The 12,042-nt window shown below is 53.5% G+C and overlaps 2 protein-coding genes across 6 annotated transcripts in view; one reads left to right on the top strand and one right to left on the bottom strand.

The window, feature by feature from the left end:
• The first annotated feature begins 188 nt into the window (after positions 1–188).
• On the top strand, positions 189–3,035 carry CCDC96 (coiled-coil domain containing 96). Its single transcript, XM_033105522.1, has one exon. It carries the CDS (start codon positions 379–381, stop codon positions 2,035–2,037), a length of 1,659 nt encoding a protein of 552 aa, XP_032961413.1. The 5' UTR covers positions 189–378; the 3' UTR covers positions 2,038–3,035.
• Positions 3,036–7,637: 4,602 nt separating this feature from the next.
• The window catches only part of TBC1D14 (TBC1 domain family member 14), a 95,478-nt gene continuing 91,073 nt past the window's right edge, over positions 7,638–12,042 (bottom strand). For all 5 annotated transcript variants that reach the window (XM_033105590.1, XM_033105592.1, XM_033105591.1 and 2 more), the window contains one exon: positions 7,638–10,352. In XM_033105590.1, coding sequence (XP_032961481.1) covers positions 10,287–10,352 — 66 coding nt within the window. In that variant the 3' untranslated portion in view covers positions 7,638–10,286. The remainder of the gene's footprint in view (positions 10,353–12,042) is intronic.

The raw sequence follows: 12,042 nt of genomic DNA, 5'->3' as shown, positions 1-12,042 counted from the left end.
AGGCGCCCCGCGCGCGCCACCGCGCGGGGACCCGGCGCGCCGCTCTGCGCCTGCGCGCCCCTTGCGCCGGCCGCCCGCCCCTCGGAGCCTCTCCAGACGCCCCGCCCCAGGCCTGGCGGTGGGAATTGGGCGGAAAGTTAACGCTGCGGGTGCGCCACGCCCCTCTCGGCGCGAGCCTACTCCCTCTCCCAATCAACGCCTCCCTTCGTTCGCTTGCGGCCTCTCATTGGCCTGATTCTGCAGGAAGGCGGGAAGAATGGGCAGGGCGCCGGGCTGACGCCTGGCCAATCGCCGGACCCACCGCGAGCGCCTCTGGTTGCCCCTGGAAACCTAACAGCCGGCAACTGGAGTCAGTGGCGCTGGCGGAGCCGGAGGGAGATGGACAGCCACTCGGAGCACACTGGGGACCCTGAGCAGGAAGACAGACATGTGGAGAGCCTGGCCGCGCGGCTGTCCGAGATCACGGCCAGCTCTGGCTCCCAGTCCCCGGCGGACACCGCGGAGCCGGAGCCGCAGCCGGAGACCATAGAGGCTGCTGAGGGAGGCGTCGCCGTGGCCGAGCCGGCCGAGCCCGCCGAGCCTACAGAGCCCGCCGAGCCCCGGGAAGGGCCAGAGGCCACCGAAGCCGCGGGCAAGGAGGGGCCCGGAGAGCGGGAATGGCCGACCGAGGCCGAGCAAGAGGAGGTGGCGGAGGCCGGACCTGAGGAGCCAGCCAAGCCGGAGTCCGAAGGCGGGCCCGAGGAACCCGAGGAACCCGAGGAGGAGGAGAGGGAGGAGGAAGCGGAGGAGAGGCGGAAGGAAGCCCCGTCGCGGAGCTCTCTGCCGCTGTCCACGACCGGCCAGGAAGAGGCTGCGACCGTCCCGGAGGCTGAGCGTGAGGGACGGGAGGAGGAGGTGAAGGAGGACGAGAGCGAGGGGAAGAGTGTGGGAGGAAGCCCGGCCAAGAGCGAGCTGGAGCTGGAGCGCCACGGTCTGGACGAGGGGCTCCAGGAGGGTCTGGAATGGACGGAGGAGGTGCAGAAGGCGCAGGAGCGGCAGCTGCGCACTGAGCTCCTGGAGCAGTACCGCTCCCTGGTGGTGGAGCGCGGCTGCTACCAGCGCTACAACATCTACCTGCAGCAGAAGATCTCGGATGCGCTGCGCAGGAAGAAGGGCCTGGACACAGCCGAGGGGGCCGACAGGGGCGCGGAGCCCGAGTCCACCGAGAAGGAGGAGGCATACTTCAGCCACCTCGCCGTGCTGGAGGAGCTGAGGAAGCATCAGGCGGACGACCTGGACTGGTATCACCAGGAGCTGGACCAGCTGAAGCTGCAGTGCGAGGAGAAGCTGACCAAGGTGGACAAGGCGTGGCGAGACTTCCAGGCGCTCAAGAAGCAGGTGATGCTGCAGGCCATGGGCAGCTGTCGGATGAGGGGCGGTCGCCAGGCCGCTCTGCGAGAAGTAGAGCAGATCCAGGCGCTGGAGGACAAGAAGCAGAAGGAGATGAGTGCCGTGAGGCTGGAGAACGTGCAGCTGAGGCAGGGCCTGGTGCATTTCGATACCAGGATGAGTGCCCAGGAGGACATGGCCGGGGGCCTGCTGCTCATCGACTTTGAACAGCTTAAGATTGAGAACCAGACCTTCAATGAGAAAGTTGAGGAGCGAAATGAGGAGCTTTTGAAACTGCGCAAGAAGGTGAACAACAACGTGCAAATAATTACCCACGTGAAAGAAAAGCTCCACTTTATGGAACTAGAAAATGCAGGCAGAAAGTCACAGCTTTTGGACATTGAGACTCAGGTGGCCCTAAAGAGGGACATCCTGACCAAGACTAAGCAAGCCAGAGACAGCCTGCGGGTTGACAACATCAAGCTGAATCTGAAGAGTGGCCTTCTGGGCAAGGAGTCTCTCCTTCGGGACCTGGAAGAGAAGGTGGGCAAGACGGAAGGGCTCCGGCAGCGCTTAGAGTCCCTGAAGCACCACCACGCTGGCCTTACCCTGTCCTGCCGAGGAGTGAGGCAGAAGATCCGGGAAGCTAGAGCCTTTCTGCCCCGTTGACATGGCTGATGAGAAGAGGCGGCAGAACGGCTCCTCTCAGCACGTTATCCTCCATCAACTTATTCTCCATTTGTTGCCACTCTTTAAAAGGCCTGTGATATTTAGGATGGAACTACATTTTGTATCGCATAATTTTTCAGCTTCCAAAATTGGGTTAGCGGTCAGTTTTATAGGGGTTAAGTAAAACAGGTCCAGAGACACAAACAGCAGTATACCTGACTTCTCCTAAAAAGCTGCTGAAAGCCTTTTTGTATCTGAGCAATTCCATAATTTCAATGGCCTGATACTGAGAACTGATCCTCTGCCGTATGTGGGAAGGTTCAGCCAATGGGCAGGACACCCCAAAATTCCTGTGCATTAAGCTAATTATTAAATCCCTTTGGATTTATTAAGCTGTGTAGTGTCAAGTCAGTCTCAATTCAAAGCTCACTAATTCCCTTAGATTAACCCAAAGTGTTTCCTTTGAAGCCAATAAAGGTTCATTAAAATCCCTGGCTACATTCCACAGCTTGAATATACTTTTTAAAATAATAATATACTTATCCAGCCACACACACGTAACAATGAAGGGAGTAAAATCTTTGACTTCTTACTTCCATTCTCCTTATCCTCTACAATTTTTGTTTTCTCTCGACCCGTTCATCAAAGCCAAAGTTAAGTAGTAAATCACTGGCGAACAGAATGTTTGCTGTGTGCCTCCAGCGAAAAGCAGCACTGGGTTCTTCTGTGGTTGGGGAGGCTTCAGAGTGAAACTGGCAACATGCTTGGTGCCTTCACCAAGCAAGCGGCTTTCATTATGAGTGTCCATCCCTTTGGTTCACTAGAGGGAGAACGGGTATCATCAGCTGATTTTGACCCATTGGCAAGTATCTAGGGTTGTGGGGACAGGAGTGCAGTTTCCAGGCTGTCGGCCTCACGTGGAAAGGTGCTGCTGGCTCAGGTAGTAAATGGCCATCAACTGTGATTGGATGGCCATCAGCTGTGGCTCATTGGCCGTCAGCTGTAACCATTGAGCCATTGGCCACTAATATAACTGCCGTGGCTACGCTAGCAGAAAATGGGGGCTAGCAAGAAGATGGTGGCTGAGCCTGCAAGCGCGGATTGCAGTTAGCATGGTGCATTGCAGCTGGCATGTGGGGTTGGTTGGTTGGCAGACAGAAGTGGACGGCGGGTTGCAGATCGTGTGGATCCTGTTTCCTGTGTCTGCAACCCAGCCACCAGCGAGAATATAGTAGTGGTATGACTCCCCTATCTATGGCTCCGTGGGTGTTCCTTTTTGGCCTCACCATGTCCTGCGTTCTTGTGTGGGGAGCGGGACCAGAGACCCTGCATGACACCCTGCATGACAAGGGTGAACCAAACATTCCCTCATCAGCCTTGACTCCACTCACAAAGAGCACAGATACAAAAGAGAAGGAAGAGGCTGGCCTTGTTTTAACGGGCACAATTACTGAAGCTCTCTCAAATTACATTACCGTATGCCGGAGATGTTACTGTTAATTAGAAGATACATAATCTGTTGATTACTTCTAACAAGGTTCTTTCTAATTAGATTATAGGCGAGCTTTTAATCATAAAATACCAACACATGCACAAATTGTTTCTTTAGATAGATTCCGTCTGAGGAAGCCTGGCAGAGCCTAAGGCATCCCCCCGCAGTCCTACTGACATGCTGTTTAGCCCCGTGCCAGCCTTTGACCCACTGCTTTGTGACTGTCTGCTTAGTTCTCTGCACCCCTACGAGGCAAGGTCCCTGGATGACAAGGACTTTTGGTTTGTCAACCTCCCCCACAGTGCCAAGGACATAATCGATGCTCAATACATTTATTAAACACAGGGCGGGCCCGGTGGCTCAGGCGGTTAGAGCTCCGTGCTCCTAACTCCGAAGGCTGCCGGTTCAATTCCCACATGGGCCAGTGGGCTCTCAACCACAAGGTTGCCAGTTCAATTCCTCGAGTCCCACAAGGGATGGTGGGCTGTGCCCCCTGCAACTAAGATTGAACACGGCACCTTGAGCTGAGCTGCCGCTGAGCTCCCGGATGGCTCAGTTGGTTGGAGCGCGTCCTCTCAACCACAAAGTTGCTGGTTCAACTCCTGCAAGGGATGGTGGGCTGCGCCCCCTGTAACTAGCGACGGAAACGACCTGGAGCTGAGCTGCGCCCTCCACAACTACAAGTGAAAGGACAACAACTTCACTTGGAAAAAATCCTGGAAGTACACACTGTTCCCCAATAAAGTCCTGTTCCCCTTCCCCAATAAAAAAAAATAATAATAAATACATTAATATAATGCCAGTCTTGCTTCCTGAAAATAAGTGTTACTTGAATGCCTATTATGTATGTCAGGTCAAATTCAAAAATAATTATAGGTAGGTAGAGGATCTTTCAAGAAGTACAACCAACAAAGGAAATGACAGGGAAGTGGGCTTGTTGTCATGGAAGCATACTACAGAAACATAGCTGTCCATTCCAGGGAGAGTAGGTTGGTGCAAAAGTAACTGCGATTTTTGCAATTATTTTTAATCTGTTAAACCGCAATTACTTTTGCACCAACCCAATAGAAACCTCTAAAACTGAGATTATTTTTATGAATGCTAAAATCAAAGGCTAAAGATATTTTCATCTCCTTACCAAAAAGTACAGGACCTGAAAAATGTGCGCACAAATGTGAGCAAGAAGTTGTATGAAAGCAGACTTTTAATACTCGGTCTGAGTCGTAAGTGTCCCCCTTCAAGGTTCCGGGAGGTTTGTGTGTTTTATGGCAGCACCGGCTGGAGTGAATCGGGCACCTACCTAGGTACAGCCCGGAGCATCTGAAAATGACACACTGTTTCATTAATGAGTGAAAATCATTTTGGTGACTTACCACATCTGGGATTTTTAATTATATAAATAAAAATACATTCTTTTTTTGTAAGTTCATCTGCAGCCATAATTTAGATTTTGCCATTGCTCAAGGGTGCCTGTCCGTTAAATGATATTGGAGTTCATACACCCCAATCTGGTGTTTTATTTTAAACTTTCAGAAAGTCTTAATGTCAGAGTGAGGAATCCTGCAAAAGCTAGGGATGGAAAGGACTCCAGGAGACCACGTCTGCTGTGTTAGGGGTATGTCAGAGAAGCTGCTGGAGCTAGGGCTGGCAGGAAGAGCACCACTAAAATTCGTGTCTCCTCCTTCCCATGTAACAGTCCTTTCAAAGGCTTGTCTAATTTTTATTTAAATAACCAATGATTAAATACGTGCATATTTTAATTAACAAATTTACACCCTCTCCAATTTTTCAATTGATGTCTTCTAATAGTTCACCCACAGGGTGCCAAACATGAGGTGCGAGGAGAAGACAGGGAAGGGCTGGAGAACAAAGACTGGAATCCGACTGACCTGGATTCATTCTCTTCTGACCTGGGACAAATACCGCAATCCTCTAAGCCTCAGTGTACTCACTTGTAAACTAGGAAAATAATATACTCTGAAGAAGTATCTCTTTTCTGGGTGGTGAAATTAGGATTGTTCTTTGTGCTTTTCTGTAATTTACAAGTTTTATACAATGAACATGCATTTTCACTTGAAAATCCAGAGTTCTAAAAATTCCTAACTTCACTAAGAGTGCAAGACACTGCAAGTTTATATGTTAAGAGCATGAGTCTAGCTATTGCAATTTGTTTCTTTTAATGAAACAATCTGTTTGGCATCTTATTTATTTTAATCCTCACAAATCAGTGGAAACCTTGGTTATAGAAAACAAGATGAGGCTTAGAAAATTTCAATTCTCCTGTTCCTAACCTGCAGGTAAACTGCACCTTAAAAACGTGGGTTTATTTTTGATTGGAGCAGTTTATTAAAAAAACTGTTGAGGTTCTGGGGTCCAGCCTGGGCTTTGCCAGAGAGAAGGCCACTACCCCTCCCTCGCTCCATAGGGAACCCCGCAGGGCTGAGGCTTCCCGGGAGAGGGGTTAGGCAGTTAGTCCTGAAGACAGAGCCTGGGCGTGGCCTGCCCAGCGGCGCAGCCCCGCCCTAGAGCAAGATGTCTGCAGGGGCGGCGGCGCTCACGGAGGAGCCCAGCGCCAAAACATGAGCTGGACATGCTGCAGGCCTCTTAGAAATATCTGGGACCTTAAGTCATGGCCAAGTTCCTGGGTGCTCGAGCATCACGTGGCCCCATCTGAGGACTTGCTTTGGCTCCACGGTTTCCCTCTGCCGTCCATCTCGTGACCCACGGCTCATCTCTAGGTCCCGGCCTCTCCGCCCATGCTCCTGCTGCATCTGTTCCCTCTCTTGCCTTCGTGGCAGCCTCCACGCTTAGGGAGGTGGGTTTTGAGCTGGCAGCACCCCCCCAACCCCTCCCTCCCCTCCACCCCCCGCCCCGTTTCGCTTAGGAAAACATTGCCCAACTTCTACCCCCACTGCCTGTTTCCCTGAGGCCCGCCCCCAGGAGCCGGCCATTGGACGAGCACACAGCTGCTCAGGTGAGTGGCTCCGGGCCTCCCCTCAAACCCTGCACTTGGAGTTGAGGTCGGCTAGAGGAGAAGAGCTTCCGGAGGCCCCGCAGCTGGCATGTTCTCTGGGGAGGGGCGTTTCTGTGCCAGAGCTCGGCCCTGCCACTCACTGGCTATAGGAGCCCAAGCAGACTACTGTTCTGAGTCACAGCCCTGAAGCGGGGACAATGACAGAGCAGCTGTGGAGACCGAAGAAGCCATTCAGAGCACTTCAGCCAGGGCCTGGCGTGGGTGGAGCAGCCAGCAAGCCCCCAGCAAACCTGACTGCGGGCAGCCATGACCACCCTCGTCTGTCACTCACCTCACCGCCTGTGCAGAACTGCCGAGAGGCGAAGCAGCTCACTGTGGTCAAGAGCGGGACACTGTTTCTGAGCATCATGCTGGGGGCCAAGGACATCTGAGCAAAGGCCCCGAAGCTGCTCGATGTCCAGGGAAGGATGGGCCGGGAGGCAGGTAAGCGAGTTCCCCAACACAGGCCCAGAAGGACCAGGGGGTGACAGGAGGGGCGGCTGCGTCTGCTCAGGGGTCACAAGACAGCCCAGAGAGCGCAGGCCTTGAGGCTCGCCCCTCCCTGGGCCTCGTGCACTGGGCCTGAGTAGCTGACACGGTAGCATTCCCTCTGCCTTGTCCCAGGTGACCCTGAGGACCGCTTCAGGCTCAGTGCCACTGTAATGGGAACAGAGGCACACACTGGCCCAGGGTCTCCCCACTGACAGCTGGTGGGCAGCAGGTTTCTTAGGGAGGCAGAAGAACCCAGGGGTGGGCACAGGGGAAGGAGACCACCTGCTGGGACCACACTGCGGGCTTCGGGGGCTCAGGGAGCAGGAGCGGGCGAGTGTGGCAGACACAGGGACAGGGGGAGTAGGGGAATAAAGCCATGGGCAGAGATCAAGCTGAGAGGAGCGCAGTGTCAGGGTTCCCCTTCAGCTTGGACGGGGCGCACTAAACTTTAGAATCCTTGGCCAAATTACCATAACTGCACCATCTTTTTTTATTGAACTCATCCTAATAAGTGGATTTTAACTGAAACAGTACAATGCTCAAAGTCAAGTTTTTGCCATACTTCAAGGTGAGAACTTCAATTTTAAACCAAACTACACTGAATAGAAGTAACAATTTTACAAGACTTTTATTTAATAAAACCACATATTTACAATCCAAAAAGTTCTAATTTGATACTTTACTAAATAAAATTAAAGTTTAACTGTACAAGCAATTAAAACATGATATGTAGCAAGTGTCATCAGGAGTTTTCTATCAGCAAACTATTTAAAATAGTCAAAACTGAGCAGTTAAAAAGTACCTCTTAGAGTGAACCTTGTTTCTGGACAAGATTTCAAGGGCTGGTAGGGACGCAGCTTTCGCCTCTAAAGTGCCAGTTGCACCGAGGTCCCAACCCTGAAGTCTGAGGTTCTGCGAATCTGGCCTGGGAAGTGGAAAGTGCAGATGTCCGAAGTGTGCAGCATTTCGGTTTGTTTCCAGTTTTCTTCAACGACAATGTCACACAGAGAGCCAGCCCTGTGCTCTGTCTGCAGCAGCCCTCTCTCTCTGTGCAGGGGGTCGCGTGGCTCTGGATGGGGACCTAGAACTTCCTGGCCTCTGAAGTGGGCACAGCAAACCAGCAAGACCTCATGGGATCTGGGCACTGGTCATAAAAACCTCTTCTGAACCAGAGATTTGGTAAGTATTCCAGATTGGCATGGGATCCTGCTGAAAAACTTAACGCATAAATGGTGCTCTCCAAAGAGATTTACGTCAAACTGTTGGACAGAACGTGTTAAGGGCTGTGTTGGGAATGCACGAGCCGTTCCGCGTGCAGCTGAGGGGACTGCACGCCGCCCCGGTGCACTGCTTTCTGTCACGACTTAAGGGACATCTTTATGTACAGTAAGAAAATATGTACATCTTTCAGGAACAGAAAGCCCACGTCATGGAGCGAAGCTGGGCACACTGGCGAGGTCGGCTGCCCGGCTCAGCCTGGGTTACATTCAGCAGTGTGGTGTCAGGGAACAGCTGCGATGGAAGGCTGCCGAGGCCTGGGGAAGGCAGAACCGTCCTCCCGGAGGCCGGGCGAGCCAGCATTTAAAGGCTGAGGCAGAAAGTGGGATCCGTGATGATATGCAAGCTCCCTGGCAACTTCCGGGAAGGAGATAAGGGAACAAAGGCGATCTCGGGAAGACCACACACACAACAGAGCTGGGATGGAGGACAACCTGCCCCTCACCTAGAAGTGCCATCTGCGGAGATGGCAGATGGAGGAAACCTATAAAGTAACGCCAGTCAGGCTTCACCCCTCACCCCATGCCTGCTACTCTCAGAGCCAAGGGCGCGCCCAACATCACAAACGAGCAATCCTGGGACACTCCCCGGGGGTGGGAAGAATGGCTGAGAAGGACCGGGGGATGCCAGACCACGCTGCAGCATGCACCGTGTCACTAACGGTGCCCTCGAACCTGGACCACCCAGCTCTCGCAGAGATCAACACGCCAACGGATCGTCACGTGGGAACCTGTTTCCATAGAAATCTGTCTGTCCTTTGGACTACTCTGTGCAAAAACTATTCATTTTTTTTGCATTTGGATAACCAAAATTCTTGATATAAAGTTCTCAAAATTAATCAAGGAAAAGCTAGAACAAAACAGGTGCTAGTGAACTTGGGGACACTGGCTAAAATGGGGACAGGCTGCTGGCAGATACCGAGAACTCTGCCAAGGCTCTCTGGGCCGCTGGATGTGTTGCTCGTTCCTCAGCCCTAAAACACTCTGTTAGAGCCAAAGGCGTGAGGAGGGGAACACTGACACTCAGGGCTGGTCCTGCCATTCAGGTGACAAAGGACAGAGGTGCCTTCTGTCAGAGCGAGGGAGCAGCCGCCTGCCCCCCCCCCCCACATCGTGATGTCCCCAGCCTGCACAGAAACGAGTAGATGCCAGAGGGAGCAGGTCTTAACAGCCTCTGCCCCTCCCCTTTTACTGAGAGGGCTGTCTCCATTCTCTTTCCATCAGCTTTAAGACTGTCTGCTGTCATGGCCTTCATCTGTGTGAACACTTCTTCCTGCTCGAACTTTCCACCTCTGCTCAACAGGTGTAGGGAGCCATCTCTGGGAGCGCAGGGTCCCCCCAGACCTTCAGCACGCATCTCCAGCCCTCGTACTGTAACCGTGTCAAGGCAACATGGTACAACGTCAACCCGAGAGTCAGGCCGGGTCCAAGGCGCCCATGAGCACGTGTCCACGACTATCCTGCGAGCCCACTTTCCCCTAATGCATCTTTGGTAGGTGGGCTTTATAACGCCCTCCGTTTCTGGAAAGATTATCTCGATAACGAACTCAGCAGTCTCCTTCTTACACAACCAGGTAAACAGGAGCCAGTAACAGCTCTGAGGTCTCCCAAAGCCCTTCTCGGGCACCTCGGCTAGAAAGATTATAATGTCCTTTCCAGGGGTCGACAGGAAAGCATGACGGTTTAATTAACTTTGCTGAAGGAAGGGGAGGGAGTTAGCCACTGCCCTATTTTTAACCATGCAGGAGATGCAGTGGTTGGCCACAGCCCACAACACCAGGTCACTATCCACGGAGCTTCGTAAGGCTCAGCCTGGGTTGAATTCTTGAAAATTGTTTGTCGTGTTTAAGGCCAGCTCCAATATTAGGATCAGACGTGCCAGCAGCCCTGCTCGGCTGCCAGCGCGTCCGTCGGAAACGACACCGGTGCTGCCTGGAGCGCTGCCTCGCCGCCGCACATGCACCCGCCTGCCGCCTCAGTGCCTGAGAGATGGGCTGCCTTTGTCCATATCCCGGCTGTCCTTCTGCAGGGCAGTCAGCACCTGGGGAGCACAGGGAAGACGTCCGTGGGTGACACACATGGAAACACCAATCCCAAGAGGCTCCCACTTCCGCCGCGCCCGGCACCTTCCCCCTGGATCCAGATTCATCTTTCTGACATGGAAACGCAGCCATGCCACGCACGCAAACGTCCCACAACCACTTCCCACCAGCCACCGTGCCAGTGTCCAGACAGGGCTACAGGACTCCCCCTTCCACGTCCCGCCCAAAAGCCACCACCACCACAGCCGGGCTCCCGGCTGCTCAGAGGCCTCCTGGGCCCGTGCACAGCGGCTGCACTGCCCTGTGCCCCGCTTCAACGGCCAGTTCTCCATCCCTCACGGCCGGCCCGAAGTCAGCTCTTCTCACGCCTTCCTGAGGTGCCTTCTCCCTGCCCTCTTAGCCCCTGGTTAACACCTTCACCGCTCACACATTCCATCGGCTGGGACTCCTCAGGGACAGTAGTGACAATAAGGATGGCTGCATTTAGTGAATGCCCAGTCTAGCCAAGCAGAGCACTCAGCTTCACGCACGGTGGCCGGAATAGTTAACACCCCATCAGAAGGCACCCGAGCAGCGGGTGCTTACAGAAGTGACCTGCTCATACGAACTCAAACCCCGATACTCCGATTTCAAAACCCAGGGATCTTCGTAGCCCCAGCGCTAATCGTGCCACTTTCATGGAATTACAAATTACAAGGGGTAAAGCAGAAGCATTTTTGTGTAGGTTTCAAATAGGATGCACAGAAGGACTAACAGTAGAGAAATCCCCCTGCCTCTAAGTAATAGGGACTGCCAACCAAACATCAACATTTACTTGTTTTGGAAAGCTCACCAGGGCCTTCACCTCAAGGGCAGCACTGAAGAGAAATGTGCACGGGGCCTGGGACCGCATAAACCCCAACGGTGCTCGCCCACGGCCACCAGGCTCACTCCTGTCACTGCCCCACTATTACGAGAAAACGTCTGACAGGCAGCAATCTCTGAGCTGGTTTTAACCCATTTTTACCTAGTTCCTAAAACACTAGAAACAAAATGACAGCTCTGGGTTTCATCCTTCCCTCTCTGCGTTCATGTGGGTGTGGGGGGCCGGTGGGGGGTGGGGCGGGGAACATGGGGAAGCACCATGAGATGGAAAGGAAGATCGGCAGCCCCGTGAGCGCACAAGTCGGAAAGTCAAGGTCATAACACACCCCAGGGAAGCTGGGGCGGGAGCTTTGCCCTGGGAAGCCATCCTCCCATCCTCCTCTGCGGAGGGCACACATTTCAGCTGTCTGGGTGTGTACCAGTGAGACAGCGACAAGGCCACCTACCCCACCCAGGGCCGCGGTGGGGGCAGGAGAGGGGCTTAGTGAGTGTTAGTACACTTTGCTCTGTCTCAGGCATTTGTGGGGCGGGGGGGCTTGGTTTACAAAATGCTATTTGACAAGCAGAGAGCACTGAGATGGCAAACCAGAAGTTCTGGCACTGCAGAACGGGCGGGGAGGTTTTCATCCTCCAGCACCTCCATGTGACAGAGACCCAAAGAGGAAATGACTGCCCAAGACCCCTGTGGCAGGCAGAGCCCAGCCTCCAACCCAGGTCTCCTCACTTCCAGCGCAAGGAGCACTGTGGAGACGGGGGTTTCCTCAGAGGGATTCTGAATAAGGCGCTTCCTAAATTATACTACCGAGCCAAGTCTCTGTGGGGAAA

The sequence above is a fragment of the Rhinolophus ferrumequinum genome, chromosome 5 (assembly GCF_004115265.2).
Source record: "Rhinolophus ferrumequinum isolate MPI-CBG mRhiFer1 chromosome 5, mRhiFer1_v1.p, whole genome shotgun sequence".
In the NCBI taxonomy this organism is placed as follows: Eukaryota; Metazoa; Chordata; class Mammalia; order Chiroptera; family Rhinolophidae; genus Rhinolophus; species Rhinolophus ferrumequinum.
Note: the sequence above shows the minus strand (reverse complement) of the source record. Positions and strands in the feature narration are given on the sequence as shown.

Coding starts and splice junctions, on each gene's coding strand:
- CCDC96 (XM_033105522.1), top strand. CDS start 379: ATGGACAGCCACTCGGAGCACACTGGGGACCCTGAGCAGGAAGACAGA.